The sequence below is a fragment of the Chiloscyllium punctatum genome, chromosome 10 (genome assembly GCF_047496795.1).
Source record: "Chiloscyllium punctatum isolate Juve2018m chromosome 10, sChiPun1.3, whole genome shotgun sequence".
Taxonomy (NCBI): domain Eukaryota; kingdom Metazoa; phylum Chordata; class Chondrichthyes; order Orectolobiformes; family Hemiscylliidae; genus Chiloscyllium; species Chiloscyllium punctatum.
The window spans coordinates 6,916,909-6,938,969 of record NC_092748.1 but is presented as its reverse complement, the minus strand read 5'-3'; the positions used below and the strand labels follow the sequence as shown (position 1 = coordinate 6,938,969).

The 22,061-nt window shown below is 40.8% G+C and overlaps 1 protein-coding gene across 1 annotated transcript in view; it reads left to right on the top strand.

The window, feature by feature from the left end:
• The window catches only part of traf3ip1 (TNF receptor-associated factor 3 interacting protein 1), a 174,530-nt gene that overhangs the window by 69,074 nt on the left and 83,395 nt on the right, over positions 1-22,061 (top strand). The window contains exons 7-8 of the mRNA XM_072578390.1: positions 6,665-6,740; positions 17,950-17,970. Coding sequence (XP_072434491.1) covers positions 6,665-6,740; positions 17,950-17,970 — 97 coding nt within the window. The remainder of the gene's footprint in view (positions 1-6,664; positions 6,741-17,949; positions 17,971-22,061) is intronic.

The following is a 22,061-nucleotide window of genomic DNA, read 5'->3' as shown; positions in this document are numbered from 1 at the left end:
GCAGATAAGTGAGGGTTGTATTATGTGGGATGGGGCAGGCTTGATAGATCAGCTGGCCTTTTACATATTGTTGCTAAAAGCTATAGTATTGGAGTATTCACAACTCGTACCTAAGTACACAATGAGAAACATTGAGATTAGGTGCTGAAGATTGTTGCCATTAGGGATTTGTGATTTGTAGAAGTGCTTTAATGAATTGTCCGATTATGATTGGATCATTATTTGTGAAATCAGATTAATTTTGACTTTTGGGTTTTGATTATCTGCAGCATTTAATGGTGGACTAAAGTTTAATTTACTTCCTTGAAATTTTCCTTCATTGTATACTTTAAACGACTTGCAAGGTTTTCTTTCTGGAAATATATTTATTTTAATACTTGTAGTGTTGCAGCTTGAAAAATAAGTAGTTTTGCAAATTTTCTGTATGCTCGCTATTTAATTATTTTTATTTAATTACTGCAAGCAGGTTAAAGTAGTTGAGATTCCTGGACCAAAGGTATTGCACAGTTTACATAATTCCTTCAGATGTTTATTAGAATATTTATTTGATAAGTAAGACTGCCATTTTAAAATAAGGTTTCAATTAATTTTGGTAAACTTAGCTCAAATTATCCAAAGCCTATGGTTTATATGTTGGTGCGCTCATTACTTAGTCTTCAGCATGGCCTTGCATGTTGGACCATATTTGATAGGAGTCTTTAACCTGTCAACAAGAGGTGTGACTAAAATAGGTAGAGGAGTTTGATTTTTGGCTTTTTCTCTGGATATGTACTCGTTAGATACAGAATGAGTGGGCATCAAATGGTGAAAAACGCGGCGGAAGCTTGAATTGTGCAGTTCCAAGTTTTATACAATGACTTATGTTGACATAAATCACTTCACTTCCCTCTGAAATATCACATTATAATTTTAAACTATTGGTGAAATACAGTGTATTTCTCAAACTTTTACTTGGGGAAAATATTGGCCCAATCGTTTAAACAATGGAAGATAAATTTAGCTAACATTCCCACTCCTCTGTCAGAAAAAACGTGGGGATTATGGTATGTGATTTACTCACTCCGTACATTGTGTTGTGGGCAGCACAATGAAACTATGCTATCTGCTGTGTTTAATGATTGTATCTGACACCTGTGACATTCACATTGTTCATTGGCTGCATATGTCACTAGAGGGGCTCAATATCCCGAATGGCCAGTGCTGCTTATTTAAATACATCCTGTACTACTTATAATGGAGAACATGGTGGCTGCAAGGTGTGGTGGGAGTCATTTGAAAACTCAGTCTATGGTCTGTTACTTTGAACTCGAGCTGAATGTGAGAGTGTAAGTTTATAAACACTGCAGTGGAGCTGTAATTAGCATGTGGAAATAAAAGGATGAAATAATGACTGAGCTCAATGCTAGGAATGTAGGTTCAACAACATGAATGCCATAAAGGAAGAAGTTTAACAATTTTGTGCCAGGTTTCAAAGTGACGGAGTTCATCTTCAAATGGCATAGTTCATCACCAACTCCATCCACTGCTGAATTCACTACAACCCCATCACCCATCTTGGCATTAATCTTTAGAAATCCATTTGGTCCATTAATCATATACTTTGCCTCATGCTGTTACAAATCTCATAACCACAGCTCTCATCTCACACACATTAGATACATTGAACTATAATAGTCCTGCTACATATATCTTGTAAGATAGTCACTGATGTATTTCTTTGCTGGAGAAGTTGGCATGTAACTGAAGGCAGTAATAAAGAACTGAAGGAAGAGAGGCAAGGCTGCAAGCTTTTAAGTGTATGGACAAGACAGTCCTGGCTGTCATGCGAAGTAACATTGTGAAGACAGTGACCAAAGCTGCTGGAGGTGTCCTTGATTAGGGTAACTACATATCTAATCCTCTTCACTCACTGTCCTTTTGCTTGTTTCCTTTCACTTTAATCTTGTCATTTTTCACACTGTATGTAAAAATTCAAAAATCTCTGCCAGTGAAGGAAGAGGAAGAAGTAGCAGTCATGACACCATCGATTTATTCTTCAAATATCAGTTATTTTGATAGCTAGGTTTGAAGACAAATCTACATACAGGAAGACACCAGGCAAGATTATGCAGGACAGATAGTGCAGGTGTCAGCTTGTTGCAGTTTAAATTTATACCTACATTTGGTGCAGAGGGAAATCTTCTGGAAAAACCTTGCTAGGTGACAGAGAGCACAGAGGAGCTTGGAATCTTTTCTTTCTAGCAAGGAACAGTGTTCACCTGCATTAACACAACTGCAGAACCACAATGTGCATCAGATCATGAATCAATGTTGCAGCTTCCGTTGCAACACCAACCACTTCCATCATTAATTTGAGTGAAATAGTGGAAGCTCAGACTGCTGTCATGGATCTGGTTATCACTGTTGAAAGGGGTTTACAGACCATCAAAACAGTCTGTGTATATGTTTAGCTAATGGATCAGAGGATTGTGGACATACCTCCCCAAGAGAGTGATTATGGTTTTTTTTTATTCACCCATTGGACGAGGTTGTCTCTGGCTGGCCGACATTTATATCTTACCCATTGTTGCCCTTGAGAAAGTGGTGGCAATCTGCCTTCTTGAACCACTGGAAGCTATGTGTTCTAGGTAGGCCCACAATGCCTTTGGAGAGGGATTTCCAGGATTTAACCCAGCGACAATGAATGAACAGCGACATACTACCAAGTCAGGATAAAGAGTGACTTAGAGGGAACTTTCAGGTGGTGGTGTTTCCATGTATCTACTGCCTGTCTTTCTAGATGGAATTGGAAGATTCTGTTGAAAGATCTTTGGTGAATTCTTGCAGTGCACCCTGTAGATGGTACACACTGCTATTACTGAGTGTTAGTGGCGGAGGGAGTGAATATTTCTGGATGTGGTGCCAATAAAGTAGACTACTTTATTTTGGATGGTGTAAGGCTTCTTCAGTATTGTTGGAGCTGCACCCATCCAGACAAGTGAGGAGTGTTGTGTCACACTCCTGACTTTGCCTTATAGATTGTGTATAGCTTTGGGTAGTCAGGTGGTGAGTTACTTGCTGCAACACTCCTGGTCTCTGACCTTCTTTTGGAGCTACTGCATTTATATGATGAGTCCAGTTGAGTTTTTGGTCAATGGTAACCTCTAGGGTGTTGATAGTGGGGAAATCGTAATGCCATTGGAAGTCAAGGGTTATACTGTCTTTTATTGGAGATGATCACTGCCTGGCATTTATACTGACCAGTTTTCATCCCAGGCCTGGATAATGTCCAGATCTTTTTGCATTTGAACATGGACTGCTTCTGTATCTGAGGAGTTACGAATGGGCTGAACATTGTGCAGCCCTACAGAAGGGTTATTCCTGAAACATTGATTTTCCCCCATCTCCTGATGCTGCCTGTCCTGCTTTGTTTTTTCAGCTTCCTGCTTGTCTACCTTGGATTCCAGTATTTGCAGTTTCTTTGTATCTAACCAAAATTGTGCAATTATTGGAAAACATTCTCACTTTTGACCTTATGATGGAGGGCAGATAATTGATGAAGCAGCTGAAGATGGTTGGGCATAAAACACTACCCTGAGGAACTCTCGCAGAGATGTCCTGAAGCTGAGATGACTCATCTCCCACAATCACAACAATCCTTCTGTGTGCCGGTATGTCAATTTAGAGTTCAATGTGGCATCGATGTCAAGGGCTGTCACTTTCACCTTAATCTGGAATTCAACTCTTCTGTCTGTGTTTGCACCAAAGATGCGATGAAGTCAGGAGCTGAGTTGACCTGGCCGAACCCTGACTAGGTGTTGGTGAGCAGGTGCTCCTTGATAATATTGTTGGTGACACCGGCCATCAGTTTACTGCTGACCAAGAATATGGTGCGAGAGCAGTAATTGTTTGCGTTAGACTTGTCCTGCTTTTTGTGTACAGGATGTTTGGGAAATTTTCCACACTGTCGAGAATGAACTTGCTGTTCAAGAAAGACAGTCTTCCCATTGAATTGTGAAGATGCAGCAGAGGCATTGCTGATGGAATTTCTCCTGAGCTCTTATTTGTTGCTGATGTAAGATCTAGGTTGTGGTGCAATACAGACATTTGTTGAGCTTCGGAGATCTTTATTATCGAGCAGTTTGTGTTGTAGTTTGTACAGTCCTGAGCTGATGGATTTCGTCAAAAATTATTAATTTTTTGAGAGTGGTGGCTGTCAAGGTTTGGGCAGAGCTCGACACATTCCTGAGTGTTTCCTTTGGCATTCTTGATGGTGGAATATTGGCTGACCAGATGTGATTTGATGAATGACTTTTGTTTTAGCAACATTCAAGCACTGTCTGCTGTTCTTGTGGAGAATTAAAGAAATTGAGAATGGCTTGAAATGACAGTTCAGTCATCTGCAGTTGTAACTTACTTATGTCTGGAGTGCCGAGTTGGGTTTGGCATGATGATAATTAAAATTAGAGCTTAATAGTGAGGGTATACCAGAGAGTAATTGATCTTTTATGAGGGGCACAGCCACTGTCAGCTGAATTGAAAATAATATTGGGGCTATCAGACAGCTTTACTTCACTCTGGATTTTGAGGGCCATCTGTTCCTGGTTTGCCACTGAAGAAGAATCAGGCATTCATTCACTTGTAGAACACATTGCAGTGAAATTATCATGAAGTAATTGCAGGTTTATGATGGAAGTTTCTTAGAGATCTCAATCTTTGGAGCACAATCCACAATACCTCACGATTTACTGAATCAATTGCTTTGGTAATGTCGATGAATGCAGTGAAGAGTTCCTGGTGGTGTTCTTTGATATGGTATTGTTGCCAGCCAAATCTAAGTTTTATCTGCAAGGATGAAGGTCAGTTATTTGGTCATTTGGTCACATATGGACTGTATAATAGACTGTAACAGAATAAAGGGATAATGACTACTGGCAGAATAACATGAATTCACTTACTTTGGTTGCACACTGAGGGAGTTAAATCATTTTTTTGGTTCATAAAAAGGCCAGAGTTTACACAAACAACACAGGGATATATGATATAGGAACAGGAGTAGGCTACAAGGCTTCCTGATCCTTTACCACCATTCAGTAAGATCATGTCTGATCTGATTACTCCTCATTCTTCCCTACCCCCATAACCTCTCACATTCTTGCTGATAAGAATATCTCTTCCTCCACCTTAAAGATTTTGAGGACTGTGCTTTCCTCAGACATCCAACCCTTTAAGAAACAAATGAGCTGTCTTCAAGATGATGTGTCTTCAGACAGTGATAGGCTGAATATTGAGGAAACCTGGAATCTGTCTTTTACACTTGTCTCTGGCACAAGGGAGAGACATGAAGCTGACTGTCTTTATTTAGGCTCTCCAAGATGTCCCTTATATATCAATGTACTACAAGGTGATCCTCATAAGTCCAGAAGCAGACTGAAAAGAGAGTTAAAGACTATGGTTACCTTGACACCTACAAGAAATAATCTAGCAACTAACCAGTAAGTAGTTTATAATCTCTTTAAATAGTTGAGAAGGTGCATTCAGTCTGTTGGGTTGAGCCATTTACTAGAGTGCATAGTCTGAACTGTGGCATGTGAAAATAATAAAATGATTCAAATTGCTGCTTTGTAATCTGTCTGTATGCAGCCAGCACAGATAACCTCCAACTGACTCCTATGTTAGTTACTTGTTAACAGTTCTCTTACTTTTAGATTCTGCCCCATTCTCCTCAAGTAAGAGAAAAACACATGACCTCGCGGTCCTTTCACATTTTTCCTCCATTTCCAAAACTACTACTTCTCCAAAGTGCTTGAATGTGTTGTCACCTCCTTTGATCTTGAAACTCCATGTTTAAATCCTTCCAATAAGATTTTCATCACTGCACAGAAACAGTTCTCATCAAAGTTATACATTGCATCCTGTGTGAGACACATTTGATCACCTCATCCCCTTTGAACCATCTTTACTATTGTCCAGCTGGGGATGGGACTCAGTTCCATTGTTATCTTTCTAATTATAGCCAGATAATTATTTGAAATGACTTTTCTTCCTGCTGTTCCACTCTTTTGCATCTGGATAAATCCTTGGACCCTCCTATTTCTTCTTGACATATTGTCCCTTTGCAACGTCATGCAAAACACAGTATGAGTATCCATATGTATGCTGATCATTCCAGCTTTGGTCACCATGCCCTCTTTATCAAACCCTCCTATGCTTCATAGTGTTTCTCTGATCTCAGTACTAGATGGGCAGAAATTTTCTCCCCATTCAATATTAGGAAATCCAAAACCAATGTCTTCAATCTTCATGACAATGTCCACTCCCTAATCCACACCTTTCTGGGTGGCATCCTGCATACATCCTGTCAGAAGTGTGCACGACCATCTCAGATTTCGTTTTTGAGTGTTAGGATGCAGAGCACCAAAACAAAATTGCGAAACTTAACTTAATCACCTATATATTTTAATCATTGTGGCATGATTAATATTCCACACACAAGACTGATTTAGAAACTGACCTTAGATGTTATACCGTTGATTCAAATGTGTCTTCGAATAATTTTTCATCACTGATATGTATTGTAAGTGTCCAGAATTTGACTTGCAATAAATAATTGATGGCAGCACTACTTGTATGATTAACGTTTTCTGCAGTGTTTGTGAGTTTATAGGTGCTTTTTATTTTGAAGGCTGAGAACCCAGTGAGGATACCCAGACCTTCATCAGCAAAAGGCCAAAGACGAAAACCAAAATCAGGAATTGAAGGTACTAACTTTTATACTAAACAACCTCTCACCTTGAGAAAGAAAATACATTCCACATTTGACAATTCACTGGAATACGGATGTTTCATGCAAGTAATCAGTCACCTATTCAGTCTTTGAGTAGGACTAGAGGAAGCAAAATATCTGAAATCCTTCATGAAAGTGGATAATGCTTGATGAAATGGGTTGAGCGGCCTCTCTTATCTTATTTTGCTGAAAATGAGAGTTGGAACAGTACATTTCAAGTAGCTTCTCTTATTAAAAAAGTGTTTATTGTAACAGGCATGGATATTAAAACTGATTTTGGGAGAGATTAAATTTGTGTTTATATACTGGAACTACATAAATTGTAGTGGCCTACTGTTTTTAACTCTGCTTTATTCAATGTCTCCTTGAACATGCTGGTTTCAAATCATGGAAGCTTGGAATAATTTGAAAATCTTTTCAAGTTATATTATTAAGAATGTGATGATACATGATTTGTTTGTGTGATGATGCTGTTCCTTTAACACAGTTATGATATCCTTGGCATTTTTTTTCAGAGAGGTTGTAAAAGACACAGACTCTGAAAAAGCATTAATTTTGAAGGGTTTTAGCGCCTGTTTGATTATAGCTAACAGATACTGCCTTGGTAAAAAGTCTTCCAAGTCAAAAAAAAAACACTTGTACAATGAAAGATGAGTGGCCAGTTCTCCCAGCTCAACTTTTCACTGGTTTGGTTTGGCCTGGCTATTCAGTTAAAGGAGTCAGGCACGATTGATGCTGGATCCAAAGAAGCAGGTCCATGCTAATCCTCTTCTCTTTCTGACTTCTTTCTTGTAAGACCCTGTGTTTGATTTTGTGCCAAGGGGTGTTTTTGGAGATTGTTTTAAGTATAGGGAATAGCATCATAAGTTGGTCTAATCTGTTGGGTTTTCAGATATGTTAGGGTATTCTGTTCTTTTTTGTTTGTGTTTCATTTGGTAATCTTGTAAATAAATTCTGTTTTGTGTAAAACAAAGTGGTTTGACCAGCTGTATCCCTCCTGGAATATCTGTGTTACACCTGCTTAAAACAAAGTTAGGCTCTGGACTACTTGCTTGAAATGTTTTGAGGGGGTCTGGCCTGGTCCATAACAGTTTGTGACCTGAATGTACACATTTTCATAATCAGTAGTGAATATATTATATTTCATTTTCTGTTCAGTGGTCTCTGAAAACTTCAACACAAAAGTTTTAAATGTTAATGTTCAGTGATGTTGTCAATTAAACTCTAGATCAGCTATTAAAATGAAGTGCAGTTAGAGGGTGGTAGATTATTGGACTGGGGCATACAGGCATAATTTAATATCCATGTTGAAATCCTGCAGTCAGTCTTTTATTTTAATAGCACTTTGATTTAAATAACTTTATAATTAAAACTTGCCAAAACATTTTTGTTATTTGAAGCAAGAAATGTTTCCTTGCAACTTAGGCTTAAGAGTTTTGGGAAAAGCAAAACTGAGGAGCTGTAATAGCACTTCCTGTGGGATGTGAACGTTATTCTGTGACTCATTTACATTGATGTTTTCCATTATACATATGGACATAGAAGTTCATAATGGTAAGAGCTAGTGGGGTGGTTTTCAATATTACATTGCACATCTTTCCACTTGACAATGTTTGAAGGTGTTTATCTAGGCAAGACCATACCAATCTGTGGCTGAAACAAACATTGAGAAGTATGCCACAGTGGATGTGCATATGTCTTCCCCTCCCTTTGCTTTATTTCTGCCAGGCTACTGGGCTGATATCGATGAGTTGACTATATGAACACATCCCTTGGTGCCTTTGGGTATACCAAATTTATAAGATGATGCCAGTGTTGTCATGCTACTTTTCAAAATGGTCACCTTTGAATATAATTTGGTGTCTTTATTGAAACTGTTTTAGCGAACACACTTTCTGCTTTAAAAGGAGAATTGCGGGTTACTGAAAGATATAATAGCAAAGATATGTGTGCACTCTATAAGCTGTTTGACTGAGAGCTCTGGAGAGCGGATGTGTGAAATGAAGGGGGAAGATTTAAACAAGTATGTTTACTCATAAATTCATTCTATGCTAATAAGTTCCTTTTTTCAAAATGCAGTTCAACCAAACAAAACATTGATTTGTAACTCTATCTTTAACTGAAAGAGTACCTAAAATGAGCATTGGTCATCCAGAAAGAAAGTCTGGAAAATTAATGGTAAATGAAGAAACAGTCAATGTGTGTGCACTGTAAAGACAGATAACTTGCAAAAATAATGGTACATCAAGAGGTAAAAAGAAAGAAGTAGGGAAAAGTTACTGAAAGTATTATTAAATCTAAATGCTCATAAATCTCCTGGTCCTGATAGACTTAATTCTAGGGTCTTGAAAGAAGTGGTTGTTAAACAGCAGATGCATTAGTTTTAATTTTCTAAAATGATCTAGCTTCTGGAAAGGTCCCATCAGATTGGAAAATAGTGAACATGCAGTTTGAGAAAGGAGGAATTAGACAGCCGAACATCTGTCATAAGGAAAATCTATTAGAATCTATTAACTGCCAGTTATATCTATCAACCTCAGTGGATGCTTTTGCAGGGCAGTTAGAAAATCTTAATGCAGTTGGGCAAAGTCAGTGTGGTTTTGCGATGGGGAAATAGTGTTAACCTAAGTTATTACAATTCTTTGGGGAGGGGATGTTTTTATCAGAAGGATGTTGTGAAATTTGGAGAGGTTCAGAAAAAATTTACAAGGATGTTGCCAGGGTTTAAGGAGTTGGGCTATAGGGAGAGGTTGAATAGGTTGGGGTTGCTTTCCCTGGAGCATCAAAGGAGGCTGAGGGATGACCTTTTATAAGAGGTTTATAAAATCATGAGGTGTAGTTAGGATAAATAGACAAGGTCTTTTCCCTGGAGTGGGGGAGTCCAGAACTAGAGGAGATAGGTTTAGGGTGAGAGGGGAAATATATAAAAGAGACCTAATGGGCAACGTTTTTATGCAGAGCATGGTGCATGAATGAAATGAGCTGCCAGAGGAAGTGGTGGAGGCTGGTATAATTGTAACATTTAAAAGTTATCTGGATAGGTACATGAATAGGAAGGGTTTGAAGGGATATGGGCTGGATGCTGGCAGTTGGGACTAGATTGGGTTGGGATATATCTGGTCGGCATGGATGAGTTGGACCGAAGGGTCTGTTTCCATGCTGCACATCTCTATGACCTTATCCAAGTTTTCATGCTTAAAGTGAAAATGTAAATAGTGAATGGAAAGAAGCAATTGAGCATCATCTTAGTTGAGGCCAATTCTGCCCTCCACTAATGTCGAGAGTGGCTTAATCATAGTAGGATTCTCTGGCTAGTTTTCTCCTCAGTTCCAATCTTGTGGTGGGGGAGAATGGGGGATAACAGGGTTGGAGGAGGACACTGAAGCCAGTTGTTTCTTCATCTCTGCCATGTCAGCTTGTATCTACCAATACAGCTTTATGGTCTATGTGTGTCTCAGTTCTTCACTGGGTTTATGCTGGATTTTGATTCACCTTGTAGATTTGGTGAAGTTTTGTTTTGTTCTGAGATCCAAAACACACTGTTACCTGCTTCAAGTGTGACAAATGGAAGCTTGTGTTATATTTGGACTTCCAGAAGGTACCTCACAAAAGGTTATGTGATATGAGCCCACAGTATTGGAGGTAGTATGTTGGCATGGATAGAGAATTGGCAAATGGGCAGGAAACGGTGAGTGGTTATGAAGAATTCTTTTTCAGGGTGGAGACCTGTGACCAGTGGAATTTGACACAGATCTGTGCTGGGACTGCACCTGTTTACAATACACATTAATGCCGTGGAGAAAAGAAGCAAATATATTGTAGCCAGATTTGCAGATGACATAAAAATAGGCTAAAAGACAGGTTGAGAGGGGTACAAACAGTTGAGAGAAATAGACAGACGTTTCTGCAGCCAGCAGTGAAAAATTAGAATGACGTGTTGCATCCCTGGTGCCAGATTCAAGAATATCTCAGCGAGGGTGCAGAATGTTCTCAAAGTGGAGAGGGACTAGCATTACTGCTGTACTTAGGTAGGATATTCCTGGGAATACATCCAGGGAAGCTATTTGGGTGGAACTGAGAAATAAGAAAAGGATGATCGATTGTATTATAGACCCCATAATAATCAGCGGGAAATTCAGAAACAAATTTGTAATGAGATTTCAGTTATCTGTAAGAATAATAAGGTGTTATGGTAAGGGAGTTTAACTTTCCAACCATAGACTGGAACTACCATAGTGTTAAGGGTTTAGATGGATAGGAATTTGTTAAATGTGGACAAGAAAATTTTCTGAGTCAGTGTGTGGATGTACTTAATAACGTGCAAAATTTGACCTACTCTTGGAAAATAAGGTAGGGCAGGTGACTGAGGTGTCATTGGGGGAGCACTTTGGAGCCAGCAACCATGATTCTATTGGTTTTGATATAGTGATGGAAAAGAATAGATTGGGTCCAACAGTTGAAGTTCTAAATTGGAGAAAGGCTAATTTTGATGGTATTAGGCAAGAACTTTCAAATGCTGATTGGGGGCAGATGTTCGCAGGTAAGGGGACGGCTGGAAAATGGGAAGCCTTCAGAAATGAGATAACGAGAGTTCAGAGAAAGTATATTCTTGTTAGAGTGAAAGGAAAGGCTAATAGGTGTAGGGATTGTTGGATGACTAGAGAAATTGAGTTTTTGGTTAAGTAAAAGAAGGAAGCATATGTCAGGTATAGACAGGACAGATTGAATGAATCCTTAGACTATAAAGGCGGTAGGAGTATACTTAAGAGGGAAATCAGGAGGGCAAAAATGGGACATGAGATAGCTTTGACAAATAGGATTAAGGAGAATCCAAAGGAATTTTATAAACGCATTAAGGACAAAAGGGTAACTATGGAGAGAATAGGGCTCCTCAAAGATCAGCAAGGCTGCCTGGGTGTGGAGCCGCAGGAGATGGGGTGATACTACATGAGTCTTTTGCATCAGTGTTTACTGTGGAGAAAGACATGGAAGATATAGAATGTGGGGAAATAAATGGTGACATCTTGAAAAATGTCGATATTACAGAGGAGGAAGTGCTGGATGTCTTGAAATGCATAAAAGTGGATAAAACCCCAGGACCTGATCAAATGTACCATAGACCTCTGTGGGAGGCTAGGGAAGAGATTGCTGGGCCCCTTGGTGAGATATTTGTATCATCGATAGTCACCGGTGAGGTGCTGGAAGACCAGAGGTTGGCTAATGTGGTGCCACTGTTTAAGAAAGGTGGTAAGGACAAGCCAGGAAACTATAGACCGGTGAGCCTGACGTCAGTGGTGGCAGGTTGTTGGAGAGACTTCTGAGGGACAGGATTTACATGTATTTGGAAAGGCAAGGACTGATTAGGTATAGTCAGCATGGCTTTGTGCGTGGGAAATCATGTCTCACAAACTTGATTGAGTTTTTGTGAAGAAGTAACAAAGAGGATTGATGAGGGCAGAGTGGTAGACATGATCTATATGGACTTCAGTAAGGCATTCAACAAAGTTCCTCAAGGGAGACTAGTTGGCAAGGTTAGATCTCACAGAATATAGGCAGACTCCTTGTGTATACGTAATGCTCCAATGATAACCTTTGGTTCTCCTACTGATCAAGCATTATGGGGAAAGCGAAGGAAAGTGGACTTGAGGAGTGTCAGATCAGTCATGATCCTACTGAATGTCTGAAGGGGCCAAAAAGCCTGCACTTGTTCCTATTTCATATGGTCTTATGGCCTATTTGTGACACTTTGTCAAGTGCATACAGCATCCTCGAGAATTCAACACCTTTCTCAGCTGTGAACTCTGGATTATGCCTTCCACTTTACAAAGGTGATCATACTGCTGTGCAAAGCTTAGTGTTCTCAATCTATATATTTTTGCGCTTGTACATTGAGCATACTGTATCCTAAGGCACATGCTGCATTTTGATCGCGAGGTTAAGAAAGCTTACTGCTACTTCGCTTAAGCCTAAGCCATTGAATACATTTTTAGGAGTTTGCTTGCATAACTGAAATGTTCCATTCCGGGGCAGGAGTGTTTTCCCTGGAAAGCCTGGCTAAAATTGAAAACTTACTACTTGAGGTGTGTGTGCCAACTTTGCATAATTGCAAACTCCATAAAGGAGAAAATAGTTCTTTTAAATCTAGCATTAACCATTTTATTTTAGTTGCATGCCCTGCCATGTACTGTGTTTGCCCAACCTTTGCCGAACAAAATGTTTTGATAATTAGGCAATGACTTTTTTAAGTGTTAAGATCAATCAATGATTTTTTTCAACAACTTGTAACACTAATTTATTTTTTCTGCCACGACCTGTCAGAGGAAGAAAGAGAATCTAAAACATCAGTTAGTCAGCAAGAAGTGTTAGAGCAAAACCCTGAGAAAGACACCATTATAAACCAGTTAGGTAAGGTTAATTGGATAGATTGACCTCTAACTAGATTATACAAGTAGCAATCAACACCTAGATACTAGTGTATAATTTTGCAATACCACTACGTTATAGATAAAATAAGCAACCTAGTGAATGGTAATTTCTTATTTCTACTGTTCTCGATATATTGTTGTCAACTTAAATGAGGCTAAAATACAAAATTTGGTCTCCAAATTATGTTTTGGAAATTTACTCCATGAATGTTTAATTTTCTCACTACTAAAGTTTTGATTTTCATGATGTTAGTTCTTTGGATATTTTAGCAGAGGTTGCAACCTGATTAAAATAAACAGTTTGATATGTATGTCGTCAACATGTATGTTAGTATGAACAGCAAAATAAAAATCCTGTATTTATAAAAACATTGACTTCTCTCCATATGAATTATGGGTTTCTAAATTGTGTATCACAAATTCTGAGACCACAGTGGTCACCATGTTTTGGGCACTCTGGCAGGGCAGCCTTGAATTTGATCTCATGACATGCATGCACAATTCAACGATTGAGCAACACTTGCTGAACAATCCTGAATGTGCCAATGGCTACAATATCTACCAATTAAGATGATCAGCCTGACTTGTAATGTAACTTATTTACACTTGCCAGACACAGCATCCATTTGCAGGGACCCCATTTTCAACAAAGAGAAGGAATATATTTAAATCTTATATTTATTTTGAGATAACTGGACGGTGGGGGAGATTATAGTTGCCTGTTGCTTTCTATTTACCAACGCCTCTGTCAATTTGAATTAACTTGCCAAACAAATGTTTTCTGCTATAGTGTAAATTGTCCAAGACAAAAAACTTCGGCAACATGTCTGCTCCTCTACCCACATTGTGGCTGTCATGTATTAATCAAATGCTCAAAAAGTTGCTACTGCCACAATGTCTTGACTCATTGTATCAAGTATGTTTCAAAACATTTTGTTCTTAGTAACAGTTGTAACCATGATCATGGGGCAAAGAATTGCAGTTCTATTGCTCTGTAAGGATCTTTTGGTAAATTTTTGCAGTGCATGTTGTCATAGTAGTAGCAGTGTGCACTGAGTGGTGGAAGGAGAGGATCTTGACATGTGGTGCCAGTCAAGAAGGCTGCTTTATCTTGGATGGTGTAAAGCTTCTTGAATGTTGTTGGAGCTGAACCCATTCAGGCAAGTGGGAAATATTCTATCACAGTCCTGACTTGTGCCTTGTAGATGGTGGACAGGCTCTTGGGAGTCAGGAGGTGAATTATTTGCTACAGTATTCCTGTCCTTTGACCTGCTCTTGTAGCTGTTGTCAAGTCTAGTTGAGTTTTTGGTCAATGGTAACCTCTCCCAGGATATTGATAGTGGGTGATTCAATGATGGTAACCCCATTGAATGTCATGGGGAGATGGTTAGATTGTTTCTTACTGGAGGTGGTTATTGAATAGCTTTTGTGTGGCATGGCTGTTACTTACCATTTGTCAACCGAAGCCTGAATATTGTCCACATTATCTCGCATCTGAGGAACTGTGATTGGTGCTGAACATTGTGCATTTATCAGCAAACATCTCCACTCCTGACCTTATAATGGGGGAAACGTACTTGATGAAGCAGCTGAAGGTAGTTGGGCCTCTGTACCTACCCTAAAGAACACTTGCAGCGATGTCCTGGAGCTTAGATGACTGACATCCAACAATCATGACCATCTTTCTATGTACCAGAATTGACTCCAACCAACAGAGAGTTTGTCCCGATTTCCTCTGAATCAAGTTTTGCTAAGGTTCCTTGATGCCACATTTGTTTGAATGCAGCCTCAATGTCAAGGCTGCCACTCTCATCTAACCTCTGAAATTCAGCTTTTTATCAGTGTTTGAATCAAGGCTGTAATAAAGTTAGCAGCTAGATGGCGGAACCCAAATTTGGCAACACTGGTTTGGTTATTGTTGAGGCAGATGCTGCTTGATAGCACTGTTGATGTCACCTTCCATCATTTTACTGATGATCAAGAGTACACTGATGGGTGATATTAGCTGGGTGAGACTTGTCCTGTTTTGTGTACAGGCTATATCTAGACAATTTTCCACATTGTTGGGTAGCTGCCAATATTGTAATTGTACTGGAATAGTTTGCACAGGGAATATCAAGCAGCAGTTAGATTGTTTTTTTTTATTGGGAATGGTTATTGCTGACTCATGGGCCTTATAAACTTTCAGCTTGATCCTGTCTTCTCAGCACCTTGCCATGACAGTGTGCAAACTAGATGATTTATTTAAGAAAAGAGGTTTCACCTTTGCTGTCTGTTGTATATTATGGCGATATCCTGGCAGGATAAAATTGAGAGTGTAGCAATTCTTTCAAAGGCAGTGCTCCCAAGTAGCCTGGCATTAATTAAGACAGGCAGTTTAATTGGCTTGGATACTTCTGCAAGATGAAAGACAATTGCATACCAAAGACTTCCTGTTAAGTCATAGAGTCATAGAGATGTACAGCACGGAAACAGACCCTTCGGTCCAACTTGCCCATGCTGACCAGATATTCTAACCTAATCTAGTCCCATTTGCCAGCACTTGGCCCATATCCCATAGTTCGTGTTTGGAGCTAGAGATTCAGTAGAATGCCCAAAGATTTATTTTAGATGCTTTCAGGTGTGGTATCGATTATTGTGGCTGGAAGTCAGCAGTTGACCACTGAATGAAATGGTGACATCTCCTAAGGGTTGGCATGCACCCCCACAATGACTGATGCTATAGCAAATTGGGAACAGACTCCGACACAGAGCCAAAATAGCGACACTTCATAGCTTCATGTGTGATACTTCTGGCAAATGCTACCTCTTCGGCCATCAACAAATGTGCACCATATGAAGACCCCCATCTAAAATGGAGTTGTTTACTGTATGTGCATTGTCTTTTTTAAATAATGAATTGCCTTACATGAGAGTAGAACAAACATTTTTTTGAAGAAGTCTTACACAGAAGATTGCAGCCTTTGTTTTCAGTCTCTTGGATACGGCAGAGTTGAAGAGCGTGGTGCTGGACAAGTACAACTGGTCAGGCAGCAGGTGAATCGATGTTTCAGGCATAAACCCTTCATCAGGAATGAGGCTTGTGGGCCACGGGGTTCAAGGGAGCTGAGAGATAATTGGGAAGAGATGGGACTGGAGGGGGGGGGGGGGGAAAGCAGTTGGGAATGTGACTGGTCGATGAAAGTGGGGGTGAAAGTGATACATCGGAGAGGAGGGTAGAGCAGATAGGTGGGAAGGAAGATAGACAGGTAGGATCATTCAAAAGGGTGATGCTGAGTTGGAAGGTTGGGACTGGGATAAGGTGGGCGGAGAGGGAAATGGGGAAACTGGTGAAATCCACATTGATCCTGTGTGGTTGGAGGGTCCCAAGGTGGAAAATGAGGCATTTTTCTTCCAGGCGTTGGGTGGTTAGGGTTTGGCGATGAAGGAACCCCAGGATCTGCATGTCTTTGGTGGAATGGGAGGTGGAATTAGTCTTCAGCCACAGGGTGGCGAGGTTGTCATTGCGGGTGTCCCAGAGATGTTCTCTGAAATGATCTGCAAGTTGGCACCGTCTCCCCAATGTAGAGGAGACCACATTGGGTGCAATGGATGCAGTAGATGGCGTGTGTGGAAATACAGGTAAATTTCAGTTGGATGTGAAAGGATCTTTGGGGCCTTGGAGGTGATGGGGGAGGTGTGGGCGCAGGTTTTGCACTTCTTGCGAAGGCAGGGGAAGGTGAATTGGTCGGGGGTGTGGGACTCGTGGAGGGAATGGTCTTTCTGAAATGCAGATAAAGGTGGGGAGGGAAGTATATCTCTGGTGGTGGGGTCTGTTTGTCAGTTGTGGTAATGGCGGAGGATGATGCGTTGTATCTGGAACTTGGAGGAGTGAAAGGTGAGGACCAGGGGTGGGGTTCAAGGGCGGAGGTGCGAGAAGTGGAGGAGATGTGCTGAGGGCATCGTCGACCACATGGGAGGGGAAATTGCGACCTTTTGAGAAGGAGGCCATCTTTGACATTCTATGCTGGAATTGGTCCTCCTGGGAGCAGTTGAGGCGGAGGAATTGGCAATGAGGGATAGTTTTTTTCACAGGAGGCTTGGTGGGAGGAGGTGTAGTCCAAGTAGCTGTGGGAGTTGGTGGGTTTGTAGTGGATGTCTGTGTTGAGTCAGTCGCAGGAAATGGAGATGAAGAGGTCCAGGAAGCAGAGGGAGGCATCTGAGATGGTCCAGGTGAACTCTAGGTAGGAGTGGAAGGTGTTTGTGAAATTGATGAACTGCTCAATCCCCTCGTGGGAGGACAAGGTAGCACCGATACGGTCATTGATATAGCAGAGGAAAAGCTGGGGAACCAGCAGCACCACATTCTTTGACTCTGATCTCCAGCATCTACAGTCCTCACTTTCTTAGCTCTTGGATATGGCAGTGATAGAAGCAGGTAATGTGCATAAAACTAAAGTGCATCACATTTTGATGAGCCGTGGTGATCTTCTCCACATTTGGCAGGAAAATGGAAATCATTTTTGTGGGTTCTTTTACATTTGAGAAAACGGTCAATGTTTTTAATTCTATACAGAATGCTGTCAGATACCCCAAAATCTATAAATCATTCACAATTTGATGTGACAATTGTCCTTCTGGGTGCTTTTAAAACTCATACATTATTTAAAGTATGGCTTTTCAATAATTTAGCTGTAATTTTGTTTTTGGATTTGAAATTGAAAGTCTAACCGGTGATTCAAACATCTCACTGTAGTGTATAATGTTTTTTATTTGCAGATGAGTCGGATGCCGAAGCGGGTAAGTACTAATGTTTCAGCATCGGCTGCTACTGTCTGCTTTAGAACTGAAAGTAAATGGTGAACTGATAACCAGACGAAGGAGCAGCATTCCAAAAGCTTGATTTCAAACAAATCTGTTGGACTATAACCTGGTGTCATGTGACTTCTGAACTGGTAAATAAGGTCATTGATCCAAATGTCAAATATCTTGCTATTTGAATAGACCAAAGGGAACACAACCTTAATGAAAACAAATTGGCCTTTTAAGTTTCACTGTTTTAAATTTGAAGTCTTATAATTTAAACTCAAGTCACAATGTTAATTTCTTTATTTGAAACTTTAACCAATAATGGAACAGGAGAACATTTTAGTAACTCCGGAAGCTTTCCTTAGAGTATAAATAATACCAATGAAAATAGGGTAGCAACTATGCAGGAGTACTACTGATCTTGTGTTCTGGTTCAGCTTAGGGTGCAAGTTGACAGAGTCTCTGGTCTTTCTTCCAATTCTGATTGGAAGCAGGCTAACTTCAAACTTAATGTAGGAGCAAATTACTGCAGATGCTGGAACCTGTACTGTGGCTCCTCTATACTTTCCAATCAGGACACTGCAAAGATGGCTGAGATGTCCACATCCACCCTGCCTGTCCTGCTTCGACCTTTGGACGTTAAAGACGTTAATGTCACCACCGAGTAAACTACCTCCACCCATATACACAACTGGGGAGCTGACTGAAATGCAGCAGGAGGGAAAGGAAGAGAAAAATATGCTGAGAGCATGTCAGTGGCATAAGCCACACTTTTATAACGAATTCACGGGTGCATTACACATGTTTCGTTTTCACCATTCATGTGGTTGTTCATGTCTCTGTGTAGGGTCCAGATGCTTCATTGCATCATCCAGCATCACTTCTTCTTGGACAATATTAAAAGACAGGGGTGTTCACTAAGTGCCTAAATCATTATGTTAGACCATGGGAGTAATGCGTATGTATGGCATTGAGTCATTCCGCTACATTCGGCCTCTTGTCCAACATTTCCTATTGTTTAGGTGGCTGTGGGCGCAGGAAGTTAGATCTTGTTGAAATCTCCAATAGTCACTGTCAGGGAGGTACAACACGCACGCAGTCAATGCCACAGGACAGCCATTGAGTAGGCATCCAGCATGACTGTGTTGTGAGTAGTGCATGTTCCTCCCTGTGAAAACCCAGTGACCGGTGGTTGCTACAGTCCAGTCCTCCACACTTTGGTACACTCACTGTCCACAGTGAATGTAGTGGTGGCTTTTGCTTCCCCAGTATGCACTTCCCATTTGCTACATAAGGTGACAGCAAGGGGTCTACTGCTGGTGTCCTACAGCTTCAGCCTGAATATGCTAGTCAGTGCCCAAACATTACCATCCCCTTCCTAGATGCCCGAACCTCCACAAGGTTTAGCACATCCTCGAGTCCCAACCCAAGCCAGCCACATGCATGTACAAGTGTCATATCTCTCTCTTCTGTCTCTCCATCCACCACCCTCCCATATTTACTGGCTCTCCTCTTTTTTTTCTCTCCTGTCTATCCTTCTCCCTCACCTACCCTTTCCACTGGATTATTGTGCCTCATCTCCTCAAGCAACTTGATCGGCCTCAGTGGAGACAAAGGACTGACTGTTACCCACTCACCTGGGTGTAGAGGCACTGACCCCGATGTGTGAACTGCATTGACAGTATGACTGACTGTGGTCAGAGTCCAGGACTGGTATTGGAGCCTGCTTGACTAATCATATCGGGCCCCTGACTGACAGCCGCTACTATGAACTTCACAAGGGCTTTGGGACATGGCTTGCTGTTTGATACATATGTTCGACCTATAGGCTGCTGTCACATGGTTCACATATGGTGCTGACTGCACCAACTGGTACTGGACGGCAAAAACATGCAGGCATACCAATAGGTGTCAGATGAATGCTCATTAAGACAGCAAGTGAGCAGCTTGGTCCAAGTCTGGGCTGGATGCCTGACCCTGTATGGTAACTGCAGCTGATGCAGCCTGGTAGACAAGTCTGTGTTACCAGGAGAAAACTGGTTATGGGCACCATGCAAGTTGTTTGGAGGAAGTGATGTGCTGAATCTACTCGTTACCTGCTCTGGTTTCCTTGTTGGATTTTCCCAATGGTTAGTTTGGCTCATTTTGGTAGGATCTGTAGCAGAATATTCATGAGGTGAGTTGGGCAACCAACAGGGAGGTTAATCACCCATCAGTTAGCAACTCACCACTGCTTTGTGAAAATCTTGCTATGCCACACATGAAAAGCGTAAAAGACAGACTGAGTGAGATGATCGCTACATCGAGATCAGCCTAGGTGCATTTCTCATTCAATTCTGCTATTGTTTGTGTTGCTCATTTCCATAAGATTCCACGCATTGCATTACAAAACAGCCCTACCCATAAAACAGGACACATGCTGAGACTGAAGTAATGGGCCTGGTAAACTTTCACCAATTGTACCCATCGTGATTGTTCAAAATTAAACATGGATGCAAAGGCACTGGAGAAGATGTATTAAAAAGAGAACTGGGGCAGTATGATTTAATTAACTCGCGTATGCTGGTTTGGTATAGCTTTTTCAAGTAATTTTTATTCTAACATATCAAGTTACCTTACAGGTGGAGAGTTGAACATTTGTTAGAAAGGTTTTGTTTGTGACAAATCCATTTTTAGCTGTATTTATAAAACTGGACCTGCTTAGCAATTATTAAATGCACCTTGGAATACTTTTAATGCAAGGGAAAAAATAAGCAATTATTTTCTATTTATTGTGCTGGTTGATGGAAACTATTATGTCATGAAACTATTATGCAAATTGGTTTGAACAGAAGTTTGAAGTGTAACTTCACTTGTGAAAACTCATTCAATTTCAAGCATAAGTTGCACCTTGATTTCTAATACAGAAATTCCACCTCCATTCATTGTATATGAAGCATTAGACATATTTCTTGTAGATGTGATGAGAGACTATTGAAATACAATTAGTTTCTTTACATTTCTGAAAGTGAATTGATGGAAAACATCCATGCTTTTGACATTCTGCCCAACAATGAAATTCCTTTAAGGGTTATCAATGAATTATCTCTTCTATCTTCTCTCTCTCATTTAACTCATGAGAAAGAGTAATTTTCTTGAATAGTGTTTACTGTGCAACTAATTTTAAAATTTGATGAATAGTGACATTGCTACTATGCCACCTCCTCCACCCACATCACCACCATAGTGGGATTCATGCATCACTGATTCTGTCTTTACCTATGATTTTCTGATCATAGCTATGATCGAGGACACCAACATCAGATCTGACACCAAGATCGTGGATACACAGCTGTAGTAGTTCCCACCCTCCAACATGGCTGTGAGAGGTGGACTGTCTACAGCAGACACCTCAAGACGCTGGAGCAGTACCACCAGCGTTGCCTGCACAAGATCCTGCAAATCCGCTAGAAAGAAAGACACGCCAACATCAACGTCCTTGACCAGGCCAACATCGAGGCACTGAGCACTCTCAATTGGCTACAATGGGCTGGACACAACATCCACATGATCGACATGAGACCCCTCTAAATCAGGTGTTCTACTCCCAGCTCCCTGGTGAGCCCCAGGTGGAAAGAGGAAATGATACCTTCAAGGCCTCACTGGCGAAGTGCAGCAATCCCACTGACACCTGGGTATTACTGGCCCAAAACCATCTAAAGTGGAGGAGGAGTATCCAGGAAGGCATTGAGCACCTCGAGACTTGCCATCAGGAAAATGGGGAAGCCAGATAAAAACAGCAAAAGGACTGTACTGCCACACCAACATCTGATCCACCTCTTCCCATGATTACCACCTACCCCAAGTGAAACAGAGCCTGGGGAAGCTGAATAAGTCTGTATATCCACCTTTGGTCTCACACTGAGAGTGAAGAATCATCTTCATCTGCGAGGGGCTGTACATGATGAGCCTGTAATGCATTCTGTTCCCTTCCCTCCCCCAGAGCATGCACAAACACCTTCAACAAGTTCCCACCTGCCTTAGCTCTGAAACTACATATTTCTTCACCTTCTTTCTATTTCCTCCTCTTGACTTCTTCAAGC